The following is a 14487-nucleotide window of genomic DNA, read 5'->3' as shown; positions in this document are numbered from 1 at the left end:
AAACTTGGTCAGAAGATTCATCCCAATGATATCTTCGACGAGTTCGAAAATGATGTCTGTTGGTTGAAAAACATGGCCAAGGGGGGGGGGGAGGGGGGCGGGGCATTTTTCCTTATATGGCTTTAGTAAAAGCTTGTTAACACTCTAGAGACCTCATTTACTGTCTGATCTTGGAAAACTTGGTCAGAAGATTCATCCCAATAATATCTTGGATGAGTTCAAAAATGGTAACCTTGGCTTGACAAACATGGCTGCCATTAGGGGCGGGGAATTTTTCCTTATATGGCTAAATATGGCTATAGTAAAATCTTGTTAACTTTCTAGTTTGCTTCATGAAATTTGGTCAGAACATTGGTTTCCTGTGTAGTAAAGTTTGGTTTTATTATTTCAATATTATGTGACATTAACTGTATTATGTAATTTTTCATAACACAGAATTTTCATAGTTAACATAACTGTTTTCGTCATTAACACTTATGATAAGCCTTTCAACTAAGAGATTACTGAAAGAAAGACAACATGTACATGATTTTGCAGTATTTATGCAGTATTTATCTCTCTTGTTTAACCTGGTTTAGTAATCTATTTTTAGTTCTGCTCTGGAATTTGGGAAGATATTGATCATTGATAAATTTAATGCACTGTTCTGAGGGAAAATTGACTACTCTGCCATTGATCTCTTCTGAACTGTATAAAATAAGCTGTTTGGGCTGATTTAAACACCTTGATGCTTTCTTAATAAGTTAACAGCTCTTGAAAAAGGTTGGAATTTTGAAATAATTAAACTCTAAATTATTTTTAAGACCAGCATATCAAGACATTTTGGCATTATTTTCTAAATTATTCTTATTATTTAGATTATTTTTATTTGGCATTTTCTAAATTAGAAAGACTCTATTCTATTTCAATAACTGTAGTAAATTTTTCTTATTTTTGAATTTGATTCACTGAAGTTTCCTAATCTCCATAAATATTGTTCTTCAGATTAAATTAGACCTATTTTGTAAACTTGATTTTTGAAGCACTTTCTAGACTAACAGTAACCTATATTTATATCAGTTTTTTTTGGACAGATTTTGAACTTTTTTTTACATTCATTAAGGTATTTGCTGTATGTCAGGCTTTTTCCGCTCCATTTTGGAAAAACGCCACACTGGAATTTTGGGAATTTCGCGTCGTGAAAACCCCCATTTTGGGAAAAAAATTAATCGCAAAATTGGCTCAATTGGGAAAAATTATCGCATGTAAATTATTTAAAACAGTGTTTCTTATATTTCAAAGAAGCCGTTAACTGGTAAATAACGACTATTTTGATAACTTATTATTAAAATTTTACAAAATATTATGAACATGTGTGATTAGTGCAGGTTTTTTAATCTGAATTTGGGGAAAAGGCTTGGCCTTTTTGAGGTGAAAAAAATCGAGGGAAGCGCCGGATTTTGAGGATAAAAAGTTAAGTCTTAAATAATCATTAACATATTTTACAGTTCTTAAAACAAATTCAAGGCAACAGATAATTTAATTATGCAATACTTTCTATTTTCTACGGCAGATCAGGTCAACTTATATATTTAAAGGGTAAAAAAAAAAAAAAAAAAAAATTTTTTTTTTTTTTTTTTTTTTGAATTGGGAATTTTGTTTTCAATTGGGAAAAAAACAACCAGATTTGCATTGGGAATGGGGCCGAATTTCGGACCCGTGGCATAGGGCAGAAAAAGCCTGTATGTTGTTCATTTTTGTAACGATACTTAGATTCTTTAGACTTGGCTTGTACCTGTTCTTAAAATTCTGTCATTGTTCTTCATTTTCTGAGTTCTTGGAATAACAATCAGTTATTTTCATTAAAGCTGCCTTGGTTTTCACTTATAAATAAATTCTTTTAGTGTATTTAGGCGTCCCTGACTGAACGCCTTTAGTTAATTGAATTACAACCAGCCAGTATATTCATCCTGACCGGAAATAAGAGTTTGTCAAATAAATATTTCCGCATTACATAAGTGCTTACAAAGTTACATAACTTGTAACCGTCCTGTGACCGGTTCATTTGCGTAAGCGAAGGAGACCGCACTACCACACCTGGATAGGACAGTTGAGTTTGATAATGGTTTGGATCAGTAAAAAAACATGGCCGCCAGGGGGGGGGGGGTCTTTTTCCTTATGTTTATATAGTAAAAAAGCTTGTGAACACTCTAGAAGTCAAATGTTTTGCCTAATCATCATGAAATTTTGTCAAAACATTAGTTATGTGGATGTCTCGGACGAGTTTGAAAATGGTCGTGATCAGTGAAAAAACATGGCCACCAGGGAGTGGGGCAGTTTTCTTTATATGTATATAGTGACAACATGTGAACAGTCTAGAAGACACATTTTTTTCCAATCTTCATCAAATTTTGACATATCTTGGAAGAGTTAACAAATGGTTTAGGTCTGTTAAAAAATCATGGCCGCCAAGGGGCCATTTGTTGTTCATTCTTTATGATACTTGGTTAGAACATTTGTTCCATTGCTATCTTGGGCTGCAAAGAGCAGGTCATTTCTTTTTATCTCAGGTGAGCGACTATGTGGTCTTTCAGGCCCTCTTGTTTAAAATCAAGATTAATTCTTGTTCTCCTAATTTTGTTGTCAACTAAATGTTATAAATTTTCCCTACTGGACATATTTCATACATGTAGTTGTGATACTGATATTAATATTGAAGTTTCTAAAGGCAGTAGCCAACCTGCTGATATGATCACTATCGATCATTGTTTGACCAAAAATATCAACATGCTTGAAACATGATCGATCACTTTTGTGTTGGCTATGATAAGACAATGAACAACTGCAATTTCAATGACTATTTTTTATCATAATTATGCAACGAAAATATAGCCTTGATCTGGCCGTGATCTGGTTTTGTCATGTTCCTATAATGACCACGATGGTCCTGACCCTATTTTTCACCATAACAAAGGCATTTTATATTCAAATCACAGCCAATTAACAATTTACCACTAAGGTATGTATTTTGACGCATTTTTAGTCCCTTAGGAAATAGAAAGACCTTTCTTAATAGATTCAAGCTGTAAAGGTTTCATTTCCAACCCTAAGATACTGATGAGCAGCAAACAGCATAAAACCTGAACAGACTGCGAGTTTCTCGCAGGCTGTTCTGGTTTTATGCTGTTCGCACATAGCCATTTTCACTTTGCTTCTGAGTGTGGAAGTGTTTAATCAGATTATGACTATGGCCAGAAACTGTTTCTGGATCGGAACCAATTAGGTTCTGCCTTGATATGGAAAGTTTGAACCTATTTATTTTAGCTCAATAGCATCAAAAGCTTCATGCATATTGAAATGCTGTTGAGTCTGTTTTCCTGGGCCTAGAACCAGTACTCGGTGTCTTTCGGGGAGATCTGAAGAAGGCTCTCACAGTGGGGATCGATCCATGACCTCCCGGTTGCTAGGCAGACACCATATCCATTACACCCTGTCTATGGTATGGTTGATAATTATGGTTGTGCTCTGCAGTACTATCTCTGTGTAGCACCAGAAATACCGCCACATCTATCTGATGAAGAGGCATAATGTCTGCTAATGTAACCATGCAGCCTTGCATGACTTTACAGCAGACAGGGTTACCCCTGAGTTATGCTGGCTGCATATGGAATGAATTCCCATTTTTGCACATTGCTGCTCATCTTGAATTTCTGAAACTCTGGCATTTGAGATGAATTCATGAATGGCATCAAGTCACTAGCTGTTTTGTGTAAAGTGTACTGTTATTTGGCTTAATGTTTAACCCATTTATGCTTAGTGTCTAGAAAAAAAGGCCTTGGCAAACAACGTAAATGCTCACTATTTGACATTTTATTACCATAATTCATTGGTTTGCACACTGAACAGACTAGAAATTAAATCAACCAAGTACATGAATTTAGGTTTCCCTAATTGGACGTTACTGAGTATTTATTCCCTATTAGTCGTTTACAGTAATGTAACATTCATGTCCCTAAACCGTTACCTAATTAACAGCTAGTCTAACATAATCTTCATCATTGAGATTTATGGTCCAATCTGTGGCACATCCAATATCTCCAGCGATAAGAAAGCGTTGAAACATTTATACTTAACCAGCCAAAAGAAAAGTTATTGTTATTATTAGGTAATTAATTGTTCGTGTCTGTCTTGAGTCAAGCAAATGAGGAAAAATATTATAAAGCATATTGTTTGTACCTGTATACAAGTAGTTTTGTAAATGTAATGGCATTGCTCCATTATATGATTATTTCTCACATCTGCCTATGTATTAAAACAATCATGAAGACAAGTTCTTGATTTTTAAAGTGCTATTTTAAGAAAAACAATAGAGCAAAGCTGAAATTCATTAAATATAATATTTTATGTGTAAATATGTGAATTTATATGTTTTATATATATCCTTTAAGATTGTAAATTATCAGTCATTTTTTTACCTCATTAATTTTGGGTAAAACTTGGTCAGGCTTAAAAAGTATTCTCAGAACATTTTACTGATTGATGGATGAGATTCATGCTCAGGCACTTATCAAATAGTTTACCGGATGAATGAGATTCATGTTCAGGCACTTATTAAAATTAATAGTTTACCAGAAAGTGTTTTCTCGGATTTACTGGAACTCCAAGAAGATAAAATGTGTGACACTGATGCAACATTTTCTATGTGTGACACTGATGCAACATTTCCTATGTGTGACACTGATGCAACATTTCCTATGTGTGACACTGATGCAACATTTCCTATGTGTGACACTGATGCAACATTTCCTATGTGTGACACTGATGCAACATTTCCTATGTGTGACACTGATGCAACATTTTCTATGTGTGACACTGATGCAACATTTCCTATGTGTGACACTGATGCAACATTTCCTATGTGTCACACTGATGCAACATTTCCTATGTGTCACACTGATGCAACATTTCCTATGTGTCACACTGATGCATCATTTCCTATGTGTCACACTGATGCAACATTTCCTATGTGTCACACTGATGCAACATTTCCTATTACTCAATTTCAGTCCTGAAGAAAATAGGCCTTTCAAGTAGCTAAGTGTTTGCTATGCTTCACTGACATGACTTTCATGTTGTTGCAGGGTATTGTTGTCCCCTACCGGTGAAACCGGAGGGGACTTATGGTTTGCGATCCGTGTGTCAGTCTGTCACACTTTTCTGGATCCTGCGATAAATTAAAAAGTTCTTCATATTTTTTCATGAAACTTGAAATATGGATAGATGGCAATGTGGAGAGTATGCACGTCATTTTATTTCGTTCCTACGTTAAGAATTCTGGTTGCTATGGCAACAAATATTTAAAAAATAAAATAAAATAAAAAATATTTTACTGACAATAGTGGAGTTTCACCGGTAGGGGACAATATTGCTTGGCAATCTCTTGTTTTATCCAATAATATAGGCTGGAGAATGTAAAACATAATGTAATATTGATGTTATAGTTAATAGCAGTTTTGCATGTATATATATATGGCCCTAGCCAACAGAATATTTTATTTAATTTGACCTGCATTGTGCGAAAATGGGTCTTATGTCTTGAAAGGTAAACCTAGCATTTGCACAGTCTGTTCAGGAGCTGCACTGTCTGCTTATGAAACCTTTAGTGATGTTGTGGCATCTAGGATGGCTCCAGACCAGACTATGCCAATATCTAGTTTGTCTTGTATTGTTGCCATTTACATTTTTAATCCTTTTAGAATGTTGACCATGTTGCAACTAAAGACTTAAAAAAAACGTAATTTCTTGACTATAAGACGCCACAGTGTACAAGCCATACCAAAGCCATACCAAAATAATAAAATCTTAATTGGGAATAAGTTTAATATTTAAGAAAAACTTACTCGTTAGTGAAATATGGCGGAAATACTTATGTATCATGTTCATTGTTTACTTACAACTTTCAACTGAAAATGAACCAATCAAAAACAGAAATCATTTTATACGGAACAAGGCAACAATTATCTAAAATGTCGATATCAAGGGTGAGTGTTGGAGGATGCATGGTTAAGTTAGTAGACCGTGTGAGAGATCTTGATGTTACAATGACCAACACTCTTAACCTTGACCTTCACATTACAAAGAAGTGCCAAATTGCCCAAATGCAATAAAAGTTATACGCAGGCATTAGACACAGAAGTCAGTGAAGGTGGTTGTGCATGGTCTTGTACACTCCCATATTGACTTTTGCAAAGGTTTATTCACGGATCTACCAGCTTACCAAATTTAAATTCAAAAGCTTCTGCGGACTCAAAATCGTGCCACAAGAGTGGTCCTGAATGCGTCATTTGATCAACCAAGTACTGAACTCTTGAAACAACTCCACTGGCTACCCGTAAAAGCTCGAATCATATACAAAGTCCTGGTTATGGTTTTCGTGTTGTCCATGGTAATGCTCCAGGTAACTTGCAAGAAATGTTTGTCCCAGCAAACAGTCGGTATAGACTTTGATCACAAAGTTACTGTAATCTTGTTATTCCGAGAAGGCGAACTAAGATGGCAGATAGATCTTTAACTGTTGTTGGCCCGAAGTGGTGGAACAATCTACCAAGCCACTTAAAAATCATTGACAATGAGGGCTGTTTTAGATCAAGACTTAAAACTCATTTGTTCAATCTTTTTCACGGATAACCAATGTGCAGTGTTTGTGAAGCGCAATAGAATATTTTTATAATAACTTTTGCGCTATATAAGCAGGGTTCGACACTAAGGCACGTCCCACAGACATTGTCTATTAAAATCGGTGGTCGGCCTAGTAAAACTGCGGCTAGCTTGTCCGACTGGTCGTACATAAATTTAAAAAAAATCTATACTGATTCATATAACTATAAATAACTGCTGTGAAAACCTTTACTTTTAATGTGTAAAATTACTCTTGTATCCGTTATTTACATTAAAACAAAACTAGTATATTTAAATAAACGCAGAGCATTCACATGATTCATCACTATTTTTAGACGCAAAGGAGAGCTTCCTGCAGAAATTGCTTGTTTCAATTGATCAATTTGTCATGAATATTAATGATTTTCTGCAGTGTGGTAAAACTGTAGAGCATGATTTTACGACTTCTATCGAAAATCGGTATCGTCAATGTAAACATTTTTGCGTAGCAGACAAGATAATGTAATTTAAAGAATGACTTTGTTCAAGTTCTGATTTTTGTCCGACAAATCAGTTAATAAAAAAGAATCCGACGCTTAACTGACACGAAACGTAAATATGAAGAAACACGAAAACGTCAATTTTATCCTAGATGGAAAATCAAGTCAGTTCCCATGGCTTGAATTTGACGAAGAAAAGCAAAAAAAGGGTTATTTTATTGTTTTACTATATGCATAAAAAATCTGGTGTTCACTGATTATTTACTGATAAATCCTCATTAAATAGTTACATGACACAATTGTGTTCATTTGCTATGTCATTTATGGTCTAGTAGACATCAGGTTCGGGCTAGTACATTTTAAGAGGAGCTGGTCCGACGGTCTTGCTGTAAAAAAAGTTAATGTCGAACCCTGTATAAGTGACATGTATTTGTATTTACACACACAAAAAGATTTTGAGAAAACTGCATTCTGAAACGGATCAACTGAGACTATGCCTTTTTATGGTTTCAACATGTTGGATCAACTGTGACTATGTCTTTGTATGGATGTGCCATGTTGGATCAACTGAGACTATGTCTTTGTATGGATGTGCCATGTAGGATCAACTGAGACTATGCCTTTTTATGTATGTGCCATGTTGGATCAACTGAGACTTTGTCTTTGTATGAGTGTGCCATGTTGGATCAACTGAGACTATGCCTTTTTATGGAGGTGCCATGTTGGATCAACTGAGACTATGTCTTTGTATGGGTTGCCCATGTTGGATCAACAGTTACTGAGACTATGTCTTTGTATTGGTTGCATATTTTAGATCAACTGAGGCTATGTCTTTGTATGGATGTGTAATGTTAGATCAACTCAGACTATGTCTTTTTATGGTTTCACCATGTTGGATCAACTCAGACTATGTCTTTGAATGGGTGTGCCTTGTTTGATGAACTGAGGCTATGTCTTTGTATGGATGTGCCATGTTAGATCAACTCAGACTATGTCTTTTTATAGTTTCACCATGTTGGATTAACTCAGACTATGTCTTTGAATGGGTGTGCCTTGTTGGATGAACTGAGATGGGTGTCTTTTCGAGGGATATGCCATGAAGTCTGACTGACTTAAATCAGGTTATATTGAATTTTCCTAAGACTTTTCTCGCATAAAATAAAATACTAACACAGTGAATAACAATAATTGTTTATACACAGCTATTATAGTATTTTATGTAACATGCTCTCTTGGGACAAGTTGTATCATATTTATATAGCCTTTAGGTATATTATTTGTATTGATATTAAATTAAGTCTTAACGAAAAAGCCTCTGTCATATAAATCAATGCTTACCACATGTTAATTATTTGTATGTCTTAAAATACACTCAAGTGTATAAATGCACTTAAAAATAAACTTAAGCGCACTTATTATCATAATAAACGCACTTAAGTGTATTATTTCGTGGAAAAAAAAAACACTTAAATGTATAAACACACTAGTAAAAAGTGTTTTTTTTAACAGATTAAAATGCACTTGTTAAGCAAAAAATACGGTGCCAATAACATGCGCATTAAATGCGCATTTAATGTGCATTTAATGCGCATTAAATGCGCATTTAGTGCACTTTTTCGAGAAGGGCAGCTACCTTCCCCAAAATATCAGTTTAAATTGTGCAAATGCAACAGTTTTTAGTTGGTAGCGTTAGTGGCCGACTAAATTTACAGACCATGTTTTGCAAATCAGTATGTGCTTAGAAGTCTTAGCTACGGTAAGAACCGTAACTCACTATGCTAGGAACGATTACTGCTGCCTGTCTGCACTGCAGATGACCAATGCTTAGGAGCATCTGCTCTACTACTCAGTGAGTGTATTTACCTGAGCTTGTAAGACGACATTAGCCAGTCTAGTGTTAATCATTGAAATCTGTACATATTGGCTGCTTTCAGGGAAAATGGGGTTTAATGCATGTATAATAAGATTAGCCTGTGCACACTGATTAGCCTGTGCAATGCGCACAAGCTTATCAAGGAGGACAACAGCAAACAACTTCAGTGCCTTCAGCGCTTTGATAGTCACTGGCTACTTTGAAAATATAACTGGCTTTTATAATTTTTCTGGAGAACACTGTTTTATGATAATTTTCGTTTCAAGAAAGTCTCATCTTATCTAAGTTCCAGTTTAGGCAGAAAGTGCCATCCCTCAGATTAGCCTGTGCATTCAGGTATGACACTTAAGGCACATGCGTTAAACCCCTTAAGGCACATGCTTTAAACCCCCTTTTCACAGAGCTAGGCCCAAAATAGAATAAAAATAGCTTGATGAAAATGTAATGAAAGAGAAACCAAGCAAAAACTGATCATAAGGCCATGGGCTACAAAGCCTGCTAAATTAATTCATCTTATGTTTGTTTTTTGGATGTGAAATTATGCTGGGGTTTTTGGATGTGGAGTAATGCTGGGGCTTGCCCATTCTACATATCTTCTTGTTATCTGTTTTAATTTATAAGTCTATAGCCTTCTTATGGTTGGAACAAATTGTGTCTTGTTCTGAGAAAACTGGGCTTTTATGGTATTTTTAGTTTGAAGGAAGTCCCTTCTGACTGAACATCAAGTTTAAGCGGAAAGTGTCGTCCCTGATTAGCCTGTGCAGACTGCACAGGCTAATCTGGGACGGCACTTTACGCACATGCATTATGCCCAGTTTTGTCAGAACAAGACACAATTAATCACAATGTTTTTGGAATTATCATAGTATTTGCTTTGAAATGGTGTTTCTAGCTCACCCAAGTTCAATCAGTTAACAGTGAGCTTTTGTGAATCGTCAGCATACATAATGATACTAAAAATGTTCAACACTGGTGCTTTATTTTACACTGACATTGTCACATGTTCAAACAGAAATTATATGCAATGAAGACTATGTTTGCAAAATGTTATTGCTCTGTAGCCTGCAAATATAATATAACACTCAAATCAACTATCTGCCATCCTTTGTAGCCCAGCATTCTACCAACTGAGGTGTTGGTATATTCAGTCACTTAGCAGCTTGAAAGAAATTCAGGACAAATGCCAAATGGTTTACAATGTTTAATTCTTTTCACCCTGCAGTCCATTAAGACAAATTACATGCAGAGATTTTGCATCTGTCAAGAAAGGCTTTTATTGGAAAAAAGAACTTTTCATCCTTTACAGTTAAGCTTTTATTAGAAACTGCCATGTTGCCTACAAGAGAAATAAGTCAACTGAAAATGCAACATACAGTTCATTTAATTAAAGTTGATAAAAGACTGCTGCTATACTTGTCATTTATGTCCGTGGGGATAAGCGCTGAAGAATCAATGTCGTCTTTGTGGAAATTTTCTGGATTACCAGAGGGGCCTCCATTTTTATTTTTTTCATGAAAAAAGGAAAATAAATCTGGTTGTCATGGCATTAAGGCTGATTATATTGACAAGTGGTGGCAAAAAATGGTACCAACTTGATGTCCTTATGGGGTGACACACACACCCATATGTCAGAATTCTGTTGCTCCCTAGTGCCTAATTCTTTTGTAACTGTGCCATATTTGTCATAATTATTGTTGATGTTGATTCTGGGAAATCCTTCTGTCTGACAAATTGTGCCACTGCTTTCCACCAATATTTTTATGTTTTTGCAGAAAAAAGAAGAGATAGATACAATTTTTCATGTCAAATAAAGCACAACTAATTAGTAAGGACTTCTCTAATATATGAGTAATTTTGTTCTTGTAAGAAATGGATTTTTTACATATTGAAGGTATTAGAATTGTTATATATAAACATTTTGATTTTCTGTTCTCACTTTGCCTATTTGCTTTTAGGTGTAGTCTATCAAATATCAAAGTTTAAGACAATTTTATGGAACAATTAAGGTACAAAGGTCATAATCAACGATAAGTGTAACAATATGTGAACATGGTACCTACACAGATCGGAAAAGAATTATCTCACCCATGGAATTCAAACGCGTTATTGATAATGTAAAAGACATGGCAATTTTGACCGGGGAATAAAATGTTTTTATTGTAATTGAAACTATTTTTTTTACAACATTATAACATTTGGATTAGTCTATATTAAAATATAAACACACAAAAAATGGTATTCAAAAGTTTCCTTTCTTTGAGATTAGAATCAGGCAGCTTGAAAAAAAAACATGCTGTAACTCTTCACTTTGAAGGCTTTACAATTGTCACATATGGGGTGTGCCATCTTTATGTTTTGTGAACTAAATTTGCGTGCTTAAATGCTCAAGTAGTAATTTGTCTAGCGATTTTGACAGAATTCTTGTATGTAACCTACTGACTCTGAAATTGTTAGTAATGACAGTATTTTGCTATATTAAAAAATAATAATACAAAGTTTAGTACAGCACTAATTTATAAATTGAAATTATACCAATGGAGAAGTCTTGAAATGTCTGTTTCTATTTTTCAGTCTACAAACAACCATAAGTTCAAGGTTCACACCTATGGAAGTCCCACATTCTGTGACCAGTGCGGATCTCTTTTGTATGGCTTGATACACCAGGGCCTCAAATGCGACGGTAAGTGTCTTTACATTCTGTCATCCAATTTCTTTTTACTCGTATTTTTCGAAATCATGGTTTATTTTCTTGATGCTTATGAGTCTTTGACAAAGGTAGAATCAGTTCTTGGAAAAGCTTTCAGAACAGGGATTGAACCCTGGACCCTCTGATCAGTAAGGACACAATATCCACACATTTTTTACTTGACAAGGAATTTATATTATGTCAGCAAATGGCATTTATAGCTGTATGGTTACGCAAGGTGATGCCTTGTCAATATACCACAATTTGGTCGGCAATTGATGATAGATTTTTATAGAAATTGTGGCACATAGGGTGTTGTTCACAGTTAGCATCTGTCGTGTCCAATCTGTATGCATTTGACAGTTAAACGTGATGGTCTACCAAAGGACTGACACAATGTAATACTTTTACTCTGTTACAATTACGGTTGATGAGAAAAAATATCCCTAAAAGAGATTTGTGTTGATGATTGTTTAAGCATCAAACACATTTTTAACTTAATTTATTTCGATTTTTTAAATGCATTTTAGTCTCTTTTTATAATATAAGCTCAGCTGTTTTCGGAGAAAACCCGAGGTATTGTCATAGCCAGCTCGTCGTCCGCCATCAGCTGTCCGCCTTCTGCTGTTGGTGTCGTGCTTAAACCTTAACATTGGCTCTAAAATCAAAATGCTTCCACCTACAACTTTGAAACTTCATATGTAGATGCGCCTTGATGAGTTCTACACGCCACACCCAATTTTAGGTCACTAGGTCAAAGGTCAAGGTCACTGTGACCTCTAAAAAAATAAATAATAATTTCTGACAAGCTTTGGCACCCGTTATACGGTGCTCTTGTTTTTATCATTAAGTAACTGTTAATTAATCTTTATGATCACCCAATATCTCCCAATATTTTACTACATACTAGTTCACTACATAATGACTTTAAGCATTACCTTAGTCACGGCCGTTAATCACGCGCGCCACCTCTTTTTTGAGATGATTAATAAATGAGCCAATGCTACTTCCGAGGTGGCGCTCAGGCCCGGATGGTTTGAAAATTAACTGATAATTTTACAGTGTGATTAGGTTTTATATGTTTTTCAACATATTTCGCATTATTTGAAAAAATCGGCCAATTTAGTGGGATTCAGCAATTATAAATACATCCAAAGATGTACAGAAACATGCAACCACAACCCATTTGGAAACGCGAGGACCTTTACAAGTTGTGGCATGGTAGAATTTCTAAAAGCAAATCGATGTATTTTGCCTTTGTGACGAGAAAATTTCGAGCCAATTTAATCGCTCATTACATAAAACGATTGCTTTGAACCTGTACAAGTTAATGCATGCACAAAAACATGGGCTTCTAGCTGATGTAATAGATAAACTTTCATTTTTCAAAAAGAGATGGAGCCAATGCCAAGGAGGTGGCGCTCAGAATAGGAGGTGGTGCCAATGCATATTAATAGCTATTTTAAAGTGAAATATGTTATGTAATGGTTTCTATTATGTTTACAGGACTTACATTATTATTTTTTAAGTTGACTACTTCAGCACATTTGAGTCGCGTGCGTTTACCGTATTTTGCCATGTATAATGCGCATGCGATTTTTTTTTAAGCCAAAATGGAGAAAAAAAAGAATTTAAGACCAAAAACCTGAAAATTGGGCCGAAAATGGCAGCCATTCTTATATTGCGCAATCATTTAATCTAATTTTTTCGGGCGCTTAATTTTTAACCAGGTTTTCCGAAGGAAAAAACTGGTTATTAGATTGACGAATGCGGGCGGGCTGGCTGGCTGGCGGGCTGGCGGGCGGAACAAGCTTGTCCGGGCCATAACTACGTCGTTCATTGTCAGATTTTAAAATCATTTGGCACATTTGTTCACCATCATTGGACGGTGTGTCGCGCGAAATAATTACGTCGATATCTCCAAGGTCAAGGTCACACTTTGAGTTCAAAGGTCAAAAATGGCAATAAATAAGCTTGTCCTGGCCATAACTATGTCATTCATTGTGAGATTCAAAAATCATTTGGCACATTTGTTCACCATCATGGGACGGTGTGTCGCACGAAAGAATCACGTCAATATCTCCAATGTCAAGGTCGCCACGACCAAAAATAGAATTTTTTTAAAAACAAACTTACAAAGGGGGTTAATTTTGTTTGTTTATTTCAAAAGTTCAGTTTGAGTTTTCTCCCTTTATCAGATTTTTTTTTCACAATGAAAACCTGGTTTTGTGACAATTTTGTCCCTTGTTTGTTTTAAAGTAGGGAGCGTTTATACGATCAGGAGCATGGGTTGCATAGCACTATATTTTCGACAATTTTTAAGATTATTCTCTCGAGAACACTGTATATGTCCATATTGGGCGCACTGCGCGTGCTTTTTCAAGACCCCTATGCGTTAAATTCGAGCCACAATTACCTATTCCTCACATTTAAACAGTGTAACATTTTCATAACCTGCCGCTCACAACATTGTATGACATAGTCTTCTGCAGACCCACAACATCGCAATGTCCAATTTGACGCAAGTTGTCAGTAAATCCCATTTTATTTTTCATCGACTTAAATTAAGAGTCGCTCCCCATTAAATCCAGTTTGACCCGGTATTTCGCGCCTTCACTGCGTCTAGTTGATCAGTATTTATAGTGAGACAAACAATACACCCGAACACTCAATTCCATACAGTTGACGTTATCGGCGTTATTGGCGTAAAGCCATTAGACAAATATCATTTGTTTGTCTCAATTAAAAGAAAATAAAACGAGTCTATATCTCTATTGTTGGTTTGTAACCTA

The 14487-nt window shown here is 35.4% G+C and overlaps 1 protein-coding gene across 4 annotated transcripts in view; it reads left to right on the top strand.

The window, feature by feature from the left end:
- Positions 1–14487, top strand: part of LOC127850125 (calcium-dependent protein kinase C-like) — a 160061-nt gene that overhangs the window by 49490 nt on the left and 96084 nt on the right. For all 4 annotated transcript variants that reach the window (XM_052382912.1, XM_052382911.1, XM_052382915.1 and 1 more), the window contains one exon: positions 11581–11689. In XM_052382912.1, the coding sequence (XP_052238872.1) occupies positions 11581–11689 (109 nt within the window). The remainder of the gene's footprint in view (positions 1–11580; positions 11690–14487) is intronic.

This window comes from Dreissena polymorpha, chromosome 11 (assembly GCF_020536995.1).
Source record: "Dreissena polymorpha isolate Duluth1 chromosome 11, UMN_Dpol_1.0, whole genome shotgun sequence".
Taxonomy (NCBI): domain Eukaryota; kingdom Metazoa; phylum Mollusca; class Bivalvia; order Myida; family Dreissenidae; genus Dreissena; species Dreissena polymorpha.
Note: the sequence above shows the minus strand (reverse complement) of the source record. Positions and strands in the feature narration are given on the sequence as shown.